The sequence below is a fragment of the Notamacropus eugenii genome, chromosome 5, assembly GCF_028372415.1.
Source record: "Notamacropus eugenii isolate mMacEug1 chromosome 5, mMacEug1.pri_v2, whole genome shotgun sequence".
In the NCBI taxonomy this organism is placed as follows: domain Eukaryota; kingdom Metazoa; phylum Chordata; class Mammalia; order Diprotodontia; family Macropodidae; genus Notamacropus; species Notamacropus eugenii.
The window spans coordinates 453,740,627-453,757,156 of record NC_092876.1 but is presented as its reverse complement, the minus strand read 5'-3'; the positions used below and the strand labels follow the sequence as shown (position 1 = coordinate 453,757,156).

The 16,530-nt window shown below is 39.2% G+C and overlaps 1 protein-coding gene across 1 annotated transcript in view; it reads left to right on the top strand.

Annotated features, from left to right (window-relative positions):
• PTCHD1 (patched domain containing 1) overlaps positions 1–16,530 on the top strand; it is a 68,905-nt gene that overhangs the window by 31,692 nt on the left and 20,683 nt on the right. The window contains exon 2 of the mRNA XM_072615273.1: positions 4,848–5,508. Within this exon, the coding sequence (XP_072471374.1) occupies positions 4,848–5,508 (661 nt within the window). The remainder of the gene's footprint in view (positions 1–4,847; positions 5,509–16,530) is intronic.

Genomic DNA, 16,530 nt, shown 5'->3' with positions numbered 1-16,530 from the left:
AATCCACATCCTCTAATAGTCTTTCCATGTAAGTTAAATAACCTTAAATAACCTACTTCATGTAAGTTAAATAACCTATTAAGGTAAAACTATTTTCATTAGAACAGGGAATAGATGTCCACCAGTCAGCACATTTGTTTTTCTTTGACCAAAGGAAAAATGCGACACAATTTTCTTTCATGTTTAACTTATGTTTTTCGACAGTATTTTTGTGACCTGTCCTACTTTATGAAGTTTTTCTTCTCCCCCGTACCCCCCTACACACACACACACACACACACACACACACACACACACACACACACACACACATTTCTATGAATAGATTTCAGCAAGAGAAATCAAAGGTTTCTTCTTTAACTGAGTTCAGTGTACTTTATGGAGAAAAGTTCATCCAGTGAATGGATTATCCACAATGATGTTTTTTGTCTGATGTTTTTTCCCTCTCAGATTCTCTTCTCTTAGCAATAAGTATGCTTCAAGGCCACTCTTTGGCTCAAGAAATGTTTGTTAACTTTATCTTAAGGAAAGGAAGCATCATTAGGAAAAGACCTTATTTATTGCATTCCCAAAACCAAACGAATTCTTTTTGGAGTACGCCTACTGCTTCTCTATGACGTTAGTGTACGTAATAAAAAGTTTACTAGATTTACAAAGTAAATACTTTTCTATTTAAGAAGCTAATTCATAATATAATTCTGAAGCATCATAGCTGGTCTTTTCAGGAAACAATCTCTTCTCTTTTTCATGTCTTTTATCATGTCGTCCCACCTTCCTCTCCTACAATAAAACTGCAGCTACTATAAGTAAATCTGACCATCCTCACCTCCTTTTCCAGATGAACTAGGAAACCAGCCTGTCTGTGATTGCTTTCCCTGCTGCCCACCAGCAAGAATGACATATGATCTACCCACCCCTCTGTGGGAAATTCAAAATAATTTCATTTTTTACTAAGAAGGTAGAGGCCTCTTTCACAGACTCATAAGGTCTGCTATTCCCATATATTCAGTTTATCTGAATTAGCATGGACCCATGGTAGTGCAGTTAACATACTGCTTATTTCCCCAAACTTGGGGTCTTTTAAATCACAGTTACCTCTTCATCAGTATCTGTCCAAGATGGGAATCTCGTTAAGCATTTTGAAGCTGTCCCCTTCCCCAAGACCACCTTTAACAGAACATCCTTATGGCCCCAAAGGGTTAATTAAAAAGTCCCCATGCTGTAATGGATTTCCAACCTATGACTTATCATCTTATTATATTATTTATTGTCACAGAAAACCATCAGGTATTTATATTCATGCCATCAGTCACACTCTCCTTCTCTAGCCTTTCTACTGTCACTGCTCATCTCCACAATTCTTTTTTTTACTTCCCACCAAAAAAATTTTTTCTCAAATTTGCCTATAATATTCTCTGCCCCCAAAATAGCCTTTTACATTTTGGAAGGGATTGTGTGTGTGTGTGTGTGTGTGTGTGTGTGTGTGTTGTTTTTATTTTTAATGAAAATCCACCCAGTCATTTTTCTGAGTTGCAGAAGATTGGATATAAATATACTTTCACAGCTTAAAAACATTTAAGACATTTTGCTCATCGCTAATCCAAAAGCATCCAAACAAAAATTTAGCATATGGTTAGACTTCTGTAAGAAATAGTCTCCTAGTTCATTTTGAAAAGGGGTAAGGAGGACATACCACGGTGAAATTTGGGGGAGTGTGGAATTCTAATCCAGCATAATAAACTAGCGTAGTTCTCATGAACATAGGAACCTAGAGTCCATGGGCCCAGTGGCATGGAGGAACAGGTGCTAACACTCCTAGTTCCAGGTTTTGTAGAGGCTGGCATAAACCTTGGCAACTGCTGCCTCCTGGACTTTTTGAAAGGGGATTATAAATGTTACATGTACACTTATATGCATAAAGCAAAATTTTCCCCAAACTGCCAAGCCTAGATATGAGGGGCAGGGGAATCTATGCTTAAAAGTCATAGAGCATGGAACACTCAACTGTGCAGATTTTGCACTTTATTTTACATATTAAATATCTTTCTGTTTCTGTTTTAGTGAAACAATGACTGCCACATGCCCTTGTAAAAAAGACATTAATTTGGTTCAACAAACTTAAATATCTACCATGGTCTGTACACCCATGATAAAATGGAAGTGATATGGTCAGAACAGGTCTGGACTATTGTTTTCAGATTGGATTAAGACATTTTAGAAAGGACATTAATAAAGAACTGGGATAGTGGAAGGCCTTGAGATAAGGCTGAATAAGGAAGTGTCTCTGGAACATAAGCTGTTTAGCTTGGAGAAGAGACTTGGTAGGGTAGGGAGAAGAAGGGGAGGGCGGAGTATGATTATTATCATCAAGTAGTGTTGTTAAGAGCACTGTATGTGGAGCCAGAGGATCTGGCTCTGGTCCTGGTATGACCTTGGGCAAATGACTTCACCTCTGTGGAACTCACCTATAAAATGAGTGGTTTGAGATAGTTTCTAACATCCCTTCTAGAGTTAAACCAGTGGCTATAAATATTTAAAGACTGTCACATACCCTGTTTGATTGAGCATGTTCTGCACGGCCAGAGGCCAGAGCTAAGAACCAGACTTGGAAGGTAGAAAAAAGCTCATTGTAAAGAACTTCCTAACAGAGCTGTCCACAATGCTCCAAGAGATGGTGGGTTTCCGTACAGCAGACATCTTCAGAGGCTAGATGACCCCTTGTTGGATTATGTTGTAGAGAGGATTCTTGTTCAAGTATGGATTAGACTCAGTGGTTTCTAAGTTCCCCTTCAAACTAAAAATCTGTAATTCTGTGAAACAGATATATTGAAAATTGAAATCCAATGAAAATTAGAGTACCTTTCATCCAGCAGCTAGGTGGTGCCATGGAGACAGAAGGAAATCCAGCCTCAGATACCAGCTGTTTGACTGTGGGCAAGCCACTTAACCTGTTTGTTTCAGTTTCTCACCTGTAAAATGATCTGGAAAAGGAAATGGCAAATACCACTCTAGTATCTTGGCCAAGAAAACCCTAAATGGGGTCATAGAGAATGGGACACGACTGAAATGACTCAACAAGTGCATTTCTAAGTGCTGATTTTACAAGTCTAATTACAGATGGTATGAACCAGATTTTCCAGTTTTTACTTTCTCTTTTTTACTCTAAACAGTTAGTCATATATCTCATTGTGGGTTTAAAATTATTTATTTAAAAAGTCAATTTGGAACTCTACAAAGCACAACATTTCAAACTCTTTGTTCACAGAAATCACATCTTCACTCCCCTTATGATGTGTAAGGCACAATGCCTTACACACTCAAACTTTATAACAAAACAACTGAAAATTCCTTTGAACACAAATCAGTAAAAAGGATTCAGACTTCTTGGTCTGTTGAGTTAAGTGGTTGGTCAGTTCTATGAGAAGAGTTAAATAAGTAGTGCCTTTGTAAGCACAGACCGAGCACCATCTTTTTCTTGGCAATTTTATCCCATATGTAATCAGTGCATCAAGGAGTACAAGTTCACACTTGAACCTAGTTTAGAGGTAGAGTCAGGAGAGTTCAGATTCAAAAATTTTTGCTGTCAGGAACCTTAAAGCCCTCATGCATGCTAGTAGAAAGAGCCCTAGATATGGATTTGCATCTTGCCTATATGACTTACTCCATGGGTGACCCTGGGCAATTCGGTTAACTAGCATCTTTGTCGTTCAGTCATTTTCAGTCGTGTCTGACTCTTCATGACCCCATTTGGGGCTTTCTTGGCAAAGATGCTGGAGCGGTTTGCCATTTCTTTTTCCAGCTCATTTTACAGATGAGGAAACTGAGGCAAACAGGGTTAAGTGACTTGCCCAGGGTCACATAGCCAGTAAGTGTCTGAGGCCAGATTTAAAATCAGAAAGATGAGTCTTCCTGACTCCAGGCTCGATACTCTGTGCACTATGGTGCCACCTAGCTGCTGCTAAATAGCATTTATTAAGTGCCTATTATATGCCAGGTACTGGCAATGCAAAGGTCAAAACAAAATCATTTCTGCCCTCAAGGAGCTTATGTGCTATTGGAAGGAAGGCAGTAGAAGGCATGGACTCAGTTTACTCATTTGTAAAATGAGTTGGGCTAAATGACCTCTACAAGTCCTTTTCAGTTCTAGGTAATCAATAAGTCTATACGTATAGCTCTGTTTCTGGGACACTGTGGTGAAGCACAGGGAAATCCTGGACACTGAGAGTTTATTTGAATATTAGACAGATCATCACTAACATGGCTTTGAGTGATGCCAGTGTTCCCTGATCCTTAGTAACATTCACAGCTATTATCTCTACAGCCTCCTTTCACATGCCCAGACATTAAAAACAGACTGTGAATTGTACCAGCAACAAAGTGAACATTTCATTACCTTTATGATCCACAATGATTGAAGCTGATGAGCTTATCGTTTGGCCATTCTGGTTATCTGTGAATTGCCTGTAAGGAACTGATCTACACAAGTCCTTTGCACTTGTAGCTGGTCATCTAAAAATGAAGCACTGTAGCTCACTAGACTATTTTTTTTTTTACTAGAGGGAGTTTAAGGAGCGGTGGATATGCCATTTCCATAAATCTAAACCTAATTGAGTTATGAGTAAAGTGCATTTGGGGAACACACTAATATTTAAGGCGTACTTTATATTGTTACAACAGTTTTGTGATTTTATAACAAAGCATTAATCAGACATTTTTTTCACTTAAACCAAATGGGTTAACAAAAAAATAAATAAATGGATGAAGAATGTCAGCAAAGTTAATATCTCTGTGCCTGTTGTGATGCAGACTTTGATCATCGATACTGACTGTCCTTTTTTCCCCCATAGTTGCACTCTGCTGTGACCAGGATGCAAGTACAAAGGCCTGGTTTTAATTATACGTTCGCTCACATATGTATCCTGAATAACGATAAGACTTGCATAGTGGATGATATAGTGCATGTCCTGGAGGAATTAAAGACTGCTCGTGCCACAAACCGGACCAATTTTGCAATCACATATCCCATCACTCACTTAAAAGATGGGAGGGAAGTGTATAATGGACATCAGTTGGGTGGTGTCACCGTGCACAGCAAAGATCAGGTCAAATCTGCACAAGCCGTCCAGCTCACCTATTATCTGCAGACACTCAACTCTCTAAACGACATGGTGGCAGAGAGGTGGGAGTCCAACTTTTGTGACACAGTCAAACTTTTCCAGAAATCTAACGGGAAAATCAAAATGTACCCTTACACATCGTCGACGCTGAGGGAAGACTTTCAGAAGACCAGCCGCGTATCTGAACGTTACCTGATCACGAGCCTGGTCCTAATGGTCACTATGGCTGTCCTCTGTTGCTCCATGCAGGACTGTGTCCGCAGCAAACCCTGGCTGGGCCTCCTTGGATTGGTCACAGTGAGCCTGGCCACACTAACTGCAGCCGGGATCATCAATCTGACTGGTGGGAAATATAATTCCACCTTCCTTGGAGTCCCCTTCGTCATGCTAGGTAATTATCGTTCTTTCTTTTTATCTTTCTCACAGTGGTTGTGAATAGATTCTTTAAAGAATGAGAGTTGCAGAGAAAGACAGAGAGGACATGGAGAGAGACAGAGAGAGAAAGAAAGATAGACACAGAGAGAGAGAGTGTGTGTGCATGTGTGTGTGTTTTCATCTCAAGTCTCCTTTTTCATATCAAGCAACCTAATTTTGCTCATGTGCCCTAGGATATGCCAGTTATATCACATGTCAATTATACTCGATAAGAAATCTAGTAGAAGGAACCTTGAGGTAGGAGTCAGCAGACCCAAACTGTAATCTTGCCTTGCCCCCCAAGTGTTTTTTGACATTCAGAAAAATACTAAGCCATTCTGTGCTTCAAGTTCCTCGTTTATAAAATGAGGGGAAATAATATTTTACTTTTTGAGTCAGAGTTGTTACAAGGATCAGATAAAATGAGATGGGACATGTAAAAGTGCTTCAAAAATTAAAAGTGTAAATAAATTCAAGGTGATGTAGTTCTAATCTTCTTTATTAAACAATTCATATTTCTTATACTGATGGAACAGTCAAAAGTGTATTCAGTCTTGAGAGCAACAGGTATTTCCAAGTAGAGCCCAATGACGCATTGGGATCAATTCCATTTACTCAGGAATGTGTCTGGCACTTGAGCTCCACAAGAAATCGTGTCATCTAGTGGGAGGGTCTTGGGCCAACAGTCAAATGATAGGGGTTTTTGTTCTGGCTGCCCACTTAGCTATATGATTGCATATTTTTATTCATAAATCTTCAATGACATCTCATTTACATAGCAAATAAAACCTGAATCAGTTATGCTAGTATTCAAGGTTCTCCGCAAACTGATTTTCATGTGCCTTTTGAGCTTTATTTCACCCACACTAGACAATTCTCCATCCCTCATGCTTTTCTTACCTCCGTGCCTTTGATTATGCTTTCTCCCTTGCTTTGAATTGTTTCCTCCCTTAATCCACTCCCCCTGGAGACATACATATATCCACTTATTAAAATTCTTTCCTTCTAGGTCCATCTTTTTCATGAAACCATATCTGATCCTTCCCCCACTTCCTCCAGTTAAAAATTATCTCTACCTATTCAAATTTTTAAGGATACGCCTCACACCTCTTATATGATCCATGATTATACACACACACACACATACATATATGATCATACAGTTGAAAATGTCCTTAGAGGCTATCTAATGTATACTTAAGTAAATATCCCTATATAACTTCGCTATAAAGGCGAATCCAGACTACTTTAAGACCTTTCTTGATAGGGATTTCACTGACTCCCAAAGCAACCCAGGCCACTTTTGGACAGCTCTAAATATTAGGAGGTTTTTTCCTTATGTTGACTTGAATTCTGCATCTCTGTAACTTTAACCTGCTCTTCTTACTTTTGTGCTTCAGTCAAACAAAATAACCAACCAGCCAATCAATGTGCCAGATACTATGCTAGGCACTATGGGTAGAAAGACAAAAATAGATCAGTCTGTGCCTTCAAGTAGCTAACATTCTGTTGGATCTAATGTGTTTTACATAGGATAGGCCTTCATACACTTGGAGACAGCTACCATTTCCCTCCTGGGACTTCTCTTCTCAAAATAAGTTCCTTCTCAAACATACTACATTTTGCTCATGGTCACTTGGGTAACTGTTATATCTCCTCTATTACACTGTAAGTTCTTTAAGGCAAGAATTCTGCCTTATTTCATCTTTGTATCTCCAGTAACTAGTAGAGTATTTTTCACATTGTTAGAAGAGAGTAAAGGGGAGAAATGGGCTCCCAAGCTATGATTTCACTGGTATAAATACCTCCCTCTCCCGTACAGATCTGCACCGTAGCATCTTTAGAGTTATCTCTAGAATGTTATGTCAGACATGTGGCCTGTGGGCCACATACATCTCATAGCACTCCTGAGAATAACTCAAACCAGATTAAAATGTAATTGGGAAATATTTTAGAAAATAAATAAAAAACAATAAAACACAGATAATATTAATACGTGGTTTTCTAAGTTAATATGCAGTTCACAGGGATTCTCACATACAGTTTAGTGATGCCTCTTTCTAACTGAGTTTGAGCACTGACCGAGAGCACTGACAGATTCAGTGACACCAACAAAGATGCACACACATGCACGCACTTACAGCCTTCCTTCTAAATCCAGTAACTACCTTGTAAAGAGGAAACAACAGTTTGTCCTTTAGGAAAAGGAATAGCATAACTTTAGTAATAGCATAATAGAGGAGCTCATCTATTAAATATATTTCCTACTCTTAAGTCACTTCCACAGAAGCTGTTGTTCAGTTGTTTTAGTCATGTCTGACTGCTCATGATCCTATTTGAGGTTTCCTTGGCAAAGAAACTGGAGTGGTTTGCTGCTTCCTTCTCCCTCATTTTACAGATGAGGAAACTGAGGCAAACAGGCTTAAGTGACTTGCCCAGGGTCACACAGCTGGGCAGTGTCTGAGGCTGGATTTGAACTCAGGTCTTCCTAACTTTAGACCCAGCATTCTATCCATTGCACCACCTAGCTGCCCAATTTGGGAGTGTATAAGATAAGTAAAAATAAAAAGAGAGCAGGTACTAGGAGAATGAAGGGAAAGAATAAAGTGACCCAATGAGAGTATCATTTAAAAATAGAATGATAAGATTTAGAGCTGAAAGAGACCCTAGAGATCACGGGATCATAGAATGATGAATATAAAGGTAGAAGAGACCTTAAGGACTAGCTAGTCTTCATTTTACAATATTTGGAAACTGAGGCCAACCAGTAGCACAGATAAGATTTTAGCCCAAACAATCTGATTCTAAACCCATGCCTCCATAATAAGAACAAGGAATGTCAACCCCATTTAAAAAGGTGCAGTGGATGGAGCACCAGTGCAAGAGTCAGGAGGATCTGAGTTCAAATCTCACCTCAGACACTTGACACTCACTAGCTGTGTGACCTTGGGCAAGTCACTTAACCCCAATTGCCGCATCCTGGGTCATCTCCAGTCATCCTGATGAATATCTGGTCACTGGATTCAGATGGCTCTGGAGGAGAAGTGAGGCTGGTGACCTGCACAGCCCTCCCTCACTCAAAACAAAGTCAAGGGCAAGTCATGTCATCATTTCCCTGATGGCGTGGTCTTCTTCGGCAACGAAGGACAAACACACACACATACAATGTAACCAGTGACCTGAAGAACAACATGGCAGTCCTCTAAAATTCTTTAAAAATCCTAATCCGAGTAATCTTTTTAAATGTGATTTTTTTTATATAAAAATGATCTTTCGATGATCATGAACTCCTTGAGGGCAACTGTCTCTTTCCTCTGTTTGTATCCCTGGTGCTTAGCACAGTGCCTGGCACATAGCAGGTGCTCAATAAATGTTTGTTTACTGATTAATTAATCATAATAAGAATTGCATAATGACAAGTATCTTTTATTTGGCACTTTCTTAAGTGAGAAGGGCAGAAACATTAAGATAAAATCAAACTATCATTCGTCACAGCTTTGAACCGCTTGGGAAGCACTGAGCTGGTGACTACTGTCAGACTTCCAGGCATGAGGAATCTGGCACTTGCAGTAAGAAGCAGAGCCCTGCGGGGGCCTCACACTCCCTCATTCGCCATTTGTGCAGAAGACTACATTCATTGATTTGATAGCCGTTTTCCCTGCTGAAAATCAGTGTGCAACCTTTCTGTACATTTTCCAGCCTAAGTAGATCTCAGATTACTGAGTCTCAATATGAAGCGATGTTACACGTTCTGGTAGTTTAGGCCCATTTACAATAAATACCATGCCACAATAGAATGGTGCTTAATATGCTCATAAAGACAGACATGCCCAGACGGAAGGTGGTTCCGAGTCAGAATTTCACAGCTAAACTCATTTATTCTCAAAGTGTGATACTAAAATGAAATTTCAAAAGAGTAAAGCTCTCCTGTGACCTGAAACTCAACAGGCATTTATTAAGTACCTACTGTGTCTTAGGAGCCAGAGACAGAAAAGACCAAAATGAAATAGTTTCAGCCTTCAAGGAGTTTAGATTCTAGTGGGAGGTTAGGGGGTCAGTAACATATAAATAAATAAGTAAATACTGAATATATGCCAACTCCCTAAAAGTTTGAGGTTTTAATCTTACTAAAAAATTTTGCGTTCTTAATTTTTGCAAGTAGGGCAGCTAGGTGGTGCAGTGAATAGAGTGCTAGACTTGGAATTTGAACCTGAGTTCAAATCCAGCCTCAGATGCATACTAGCTGTGTAATCCTGGGCAAGTCACTTAACCCTGTTTGCCTCAGTTTCCTCATCTGTAAAATGAGCTGGAAAAGGAAATGGCAAATCATTCCAGTATCTTTGCCAAGAAAACCCCAAATGGGGTCACAAAGTACCAGACACAACTAAGTAATTTATGTGGAAGAACCATGATATGCTAGGTGGAACACTGGAGTGGTAGGAACCTATTTTTTGGTTCCAGCTAGGTGGAACAGTGGATGAGTACTGGACTTGGAGTCACAAAGAGCTGTGTTCAAATCTTGATCCAGATTCTTACTGTGTGACCCTGGGAAGATCAGTTAATATTTCTTAGTTTCAGTTTTCTCACCTCTAAAATGAAGATAAAAGTACCACCTATTACACAAAGTTGTTGTTGAGGTTCAGAGAAGATGGGGTACTTTACAACCCTTAAAACACCCTAGGAAAAAAGATACATATGTGTACATATATATGTGTGTATGTGTGTTTGTGTGTTGCAAACTAGGTTTGAGAATGTTTGCCTTCCACTCTATTCCAAGGAGATATTGTGAAGGTTCGTAACAGATGTTTAGATCCCACAGCTGAAAAACACATGGAAGAGTGATTAGCAAAATTCATTACATGGGACAATTTTTGTAGTTCTTGGGTAAAGGATAATTTGTCCCCTTAAGGGAGGTTGCTAAGAATTCTGTAACTAAAGGGTAATTCTTTGGTAAGAAACAGATGTGGCCAACGAATATGTACCTACAACCTTCAGGCAGATTTTCCCTTCTCGTTGTTCAGTCATTTTTCAATTGTGTCCAATTCTTCATGACCCCATTGGGAATTTTCTTGCAAAGATACTGGAGTGGTTCACCATTTCCTCCTACAGCTCATTTTACAGATGAGGAAACTGAGGCAAACAGGGTTTAGTGACTTGCCCAGGGTCACACAGCTAGTAAGTGTCAGAGGCTAGATTTGAACTCGGGTCTTGCCAACTCCAGGCCTGGTGCTCGATTCACTGCATCACCTAGCTGCTGTTACGCATATAGCAAATGCTTAATGGCCATTACAGTACAGTGGATAGAGTTCCAGCCTGGACACAGGAATATATGAGTTCAAATACTGCCTTATTAGCTTACTTACTTATGCTTACTAGCTGGGAAGTCACTTAATCTCTGTTTGCCTCAGTTTCCTCAACTGTAAAATGTGAACAATGTAGAATCTACCTCCCTGGGTTGTTATGAGGGTAAAATGAGGTAATAGCCTAGGGCTTAGAACATAGCAAACACTAGATGAATGTTGGCTATTATTATGGTTATCAGCTGAAAGGAATTGAAAATTTTCCTCTTTCCAGATGTAAACACAGGTTTGCTATTTAGTCCAGATACATAAAACTTATGAAAACTTTTTCTAAAAAAAATAACATTTATATAGCAAAGCACCATGTTACATAATACATTTATACTGTAAAGGACTTTAGATATGTTATCTTATTTGAGCCTCACAGAACACTCTGAGGTAGGCACCATTATTATCCCCATTTTACAGATGAGGAAATTGAGAAATTCAGTGACTTGCCCAGAGGTGGTAAATATCTGAGGCACCTTTTGAATGTAGGTCTAATTGACTTGAAGTTCAGTGTACTGTGTACCGTGCTTCCTGTTGTTAGTTATTTTTCAGCCATGACCAGCTCTTTGTGACCCCACTTGGGGTTTTCTTGGCAAAGATACTAGGTTTGCCATTTCCTTCTTCAGCTTATTTTACAGAGGAGGAAATGAAGGCAAAAAGAGTTAAGTGACTTGCCCAGGGTGACACACCTAGTAAGTGTCTGATGGCAGGATTTGAACTCAGACCAGAATCTCTACACTGTACCACCAAATCTCCACTGTGCCACCTACTCGCTGCCTCTAAAGAAAAATCTCTGGATTCACTAAATCTATAAGGATTCAGGATATTATGCTGAGGTCACTGAAAGAAAAGCACTTTATAAACATCAGCTATTCAGTGAGAAGAAAAATGAGTTTTAAGCTGATTTGGTTCACATAAATTACATGGAATTCTATTAGTTTTCTGGGAGAATTTAGTAATTCTGTCTTCCCATATGAGATCTGACTCTGCTCTGGTTTCCTATAAATGGGTTTATTTGTTTTTCTTTATTAAATATTTTCACACTGAAACTGAAAGCGTGATCCATTGCCAAACCATTCCATTTCATCTTCCCATTTTGTAAACCCTTCATCATCTGGAGAAACTAAGGAAGAAGCTATTATGCTTGTGTGATATGGGCTAAAAAAGCGGGAAAACCATCAAAGCTCTGCATACGTGTGCAGTGGCTCTTGGTGTCTGTATGTGTTCAGCAGATATACTTGGCTTTGAGGAAGTCTGGACTGACAAAACTGTTATGATAAATTTTTCACTTTATAAGAGCATTGAATTCCTTTACTTTAGAAGTTTATGCATTTTATATCATATTTTAAAATATAATATCATTTACAAAAACTCAATTTACAAAAAAAAATTAGGTAAGATCTAGTGTATAAAATAAAATGTGGCTGTATGTGCTCTTAATGCTTGATTATTTCTGAATTTATTATCGGCATTAGAGAATATATAACCTCATGCCACCTTCCCCATGCTATCCATCCAAGTTTCAAACCACGAGGAATGGGATGAAATCCAGATGGGGCAAGATCAAGGCTGGCTCAGAATGAGTGTGTTTATGTGAGTGAATTCCAGAGTCAAATCATTTGGGGATTTTTTCCCCTTAATATTCCATACCTCTTCCTCACATATGTGTCCATATACTACAAATCCTTGGAGGAAAAAGAAGAAATTATAAAAGAACATATATTAATATATGTGCACACACATATATATCATATACATATACACTGCAATTCTTCATATGTTCTAAGTCTTTGTTGTTCGTTCGTTTTGGTCATGTCCAGTTCTTCATGACCCCTTTTGGAGTTTTCTTGGCAAAGATCCTGGGATGGTTTGCCATTTCCTTCTCTAGTTTGTTTTATAGATCAAAACAAAAAGGAGTAAGGTGACTTGACCAGGGTCACAGAGCTAGTGTCTGAGGCTTGATTGGAACTCAGGTCTAATTGACTTCACAGAAGTCCAGTGCTCTATCCACTGTGACACCTCTCTGCCTTTCTGAGTCTAATAGTATTAAAACGAATAAAATCAGCATTCTTTTTAGATCACATGCCTGGTACAAATGTATTCATCACTGTGGATGAATAGTCAAGTATTTATTTCTCAGGCTAATGCTCATGCCTGAAACATTTTCCCTCTTCATCTCCATCTCCTGATTTATTTGGTTTCCTTCAAGTTACAACTAAAATTTCACTGTCTACAAGAAACCTTTCGGATCCTTCCTAATGCTATTGCCTTTCCGCTCTTGATTACCTACCTCCCTTTTGTCTTGTTTGCACGTCGTTTTCATGTTGCTTCTCCCATCAGATTGATAGCTCCTTGAGAGTGGGGACTACCTGTGCCTTTTTATGTATTCTCAACACTTAGAACAATGCCTGGAACATAAGAGGTGCTTAATAAATGTTCATTGGCTGACTGACGTTAATACTTCAAGGATTTGTGATTTCCTCTAGATGAGTACACTAATGTGTACCCTCCTCTCCAAATGCAGATGACCACCCCTCTACTTCTTAACAGTAAAGTCAGGTTAATGAGCATTTATTAAGTGCCTACAGACACTGTGTTGACTGCGGATATAAAGTAACCTATAAACAGTCCCTGATTTCAAGGGGCTCACAGTCTGATGGGAGAGACAACACATAAACAACCATGTGCAAACAAGATATACACAAGAGAAACTGGAGATGTCTGAAAGAGAAGGCATTAGCATGAAGGAGCACCAGGAAAGGTTTCTTGTAGAAGGTGGGTAAGTCTTTAGGTAAGACTGGAAGGAAGCCAAGAGAAGACAGAGATGAGGAGGGAGAGAATTCCAGGCCAGGGGACTGCCAGTGAAAATGAGCAGAGTCAGGAAATGAAATGCCTTACCCAAGGAACAGAAAGGAGGCCAGTACTGCTGGATAGCAGAGAACAAAAAAAGCAAACGAAAGAGAAGAAAACAAGAAAGAGCGAAAGGAACTAAATTATAAAGCCAAATAGAGCATTTTCTAGTTGATCCTAGAGGTAATAGGGAGCCACTTGGGTTTTTTGAACAGGACAGACATTATTAAATTCTCTGGCCAAGAATATTTCTGACTTTCCCAAAGCCACCCAGCTAATTGGTGGATGGATTAGCTTTACAACCTAGGTCCCATGACTCCTAGCTCCATTATGTTTTCAGTGGGTTTGGTTCCACAAAGTTTGGATTTGTATCCTGGCTGCACTGTCGACAAGCAGAGCAATATTAGAGATGTTGTTTGACTTCTCTGAATCACAAGTTCCTTTTCTGTAAAATTAGTAAAATAATACCCACTGTCTTTGCCTCACAGGGTTATTGTGAAGATTCTACAAGGTAATATGTGTGAAGACTCTTTGTAAGGAATAAAATATAATACAAATATTTTTATTAAAGTGTTTCCGGATAGTCCAATGTATTCTCTTTTGCTAAAGCCCTCCACTCTGATACCTCTCTGTGGAATGAGCATGACCCTAGAAGGTCCTACCTGGATGGAAAGGTTTCTATTAGGGGACAGTGACAGACTATCTATGCCCATCCTCCAAGGGCCAGCCTGGCTAAACGTGGCTAAATACAGCTACAGGTCTATAGTAAGCCAGTTCTGATTCATATAAATATGGATTTTCTGCTGAATCTTGGAATCTCTCCTCAGCCAGAGCTTGAGAGCAGTTCAGTGGAAAGAGTATGATTCAGGGGAAAGTTGAGTGCTAGATTTTGAGTCAGAGAATCGGCATTCAAATACCAGCTCTCCCATTTGCTACTTATGTAACCTCGACTTCTCTTGGCCTTCGCCTGCTCTTGTGTAAGAGGAAGGAGTAGGCATTTCATCTGGCTCTAATTCTGTAGTCCATGGCATGACTAAGAGGAGACATTTGGATAGAGACTCATTAAGTCACTTAACCTCTCTTGGTCTCAGTTTCTGTATCTGTAAAATGATTGGGGGCTGAACCAGAAAACTGCTAGGATCCTTTTCATCTCTTAATAATCTGATTCTTTCATACCATGAACTCCTTCTTATCCTCATCAAAGAAAGTTTAATAATTTCAATAATTGGATAATCTGTAAGTCCCTTTAGCATTTGTCTTTAGAACATGATCACAAATGCACCTTTAGTTGACATTTAGATATGAACAAGACCCTATGTTCTCCGTGTTTGGGTGATCCCACCCATGCGTTAGCCAACAGTCAGTCATTGAGAGTTGGGTGAAATCTTAGAGGCCATTTCAGTCCAGCCCCTTCAAGGAGGAAGTTATCACATGCACAGCTCACCCAGGTCATCAATAGAACCCAAGTCCTCTAACTCAGAATCACTTTTTCCACTGAACCAAATTGCTTCCCAGGGCCTGGCTGAGGAGAGATCCCAATATGCTGAAGAAAATAACACATTTACCCAAATGAGAAGTGGCTCAGTACCAACTTACAGAGCTTGGCAAACTATGTCCTGTAGGCCAGATCTGACCTGCTGCCTGTTTGGAGTTTTCTTTGTTGTTTTGGTTTGTTTGTTTTTTTTAAGATGTCCCATAAGCTAAGAATGGTTTTTACATTTTTAAATGCAGTGGGTTGGATTTGTCCTGTGGGAAGTAGTTTGCTAACTCTTGTTATAGACTGACGGATAAATAGGTATCCAAACCTGGATCTTGCAGATATCCTATGAATGTTGTTAAACAACCTACTCATTAGAATTTGGTAATATGAATCTGTGCTTCTGATTTCAGTTTAGTATTTACTACTAATATCCTTATTTACCTATGAATATCAGAGAAGGAGTCACTTCATAGGACCATTATATAGATATAGAGCCTTTTAATTCTAGATCACTGACCAGAGTATGGAGATCTGAAAAGGAGGTGGTTTTTTCATTTCTATCTGAGATTTTTCATTTTTCACTAAATCCTGAGTATAGTATGAAGGTTATTAAGGAGGTGTTAGCATCCGAGTTATCAGAATTTCAGCATGAGGTCATTCATTGAATGGCGATGGGAACTCTGCAGCATAAAGATCTTGTCTTACGTGCAGGGCAAAGTCCCCTTAACAAGATTAAATAGGGAAATTTGCTCATATCATTTCTGATCTGTCAAGGCCACTGTGATGTTAACATAATGGACATTGGACATGGAGGCAGAATATCCGAATTGGAACTGTGATTGCCATTTAGTGACTACGAATGTGGCCAGAATAACTCCCCATCTCAGGTTTAGTTTTCTCATCTGTTACATGAGGATCATAGAGAGGCAGTGACTGAACCTTGAGCCAGGAGCCACAATGTCCATGTTCAGGTTCTAACTCTGCCATTTGCTGTATAACCTTAGGAAAATCACTTTGCTTTCATATTCTACAAAACGAGGATTAGTGAGACTCTAGCTCATAGCGTGGTTGTAATGCCATTGACAGAGGGAGTTTTCTCACTGGGATTTTCCTGTACCAGTGAAATCACACATATGTGTGTGCATGTGTAATGTTAGCTAGACAGACTCTATATCTAGAAATAGCCACATCTATATCTAGATAATATATACACATTTTTATGTAGTATATATTTATCCAGACCTGTGATTTCCATGTGTGCATGTGTATATACACATATGTACACATATGTGTGTATACATGTACTTAGCCCTGTGTCATA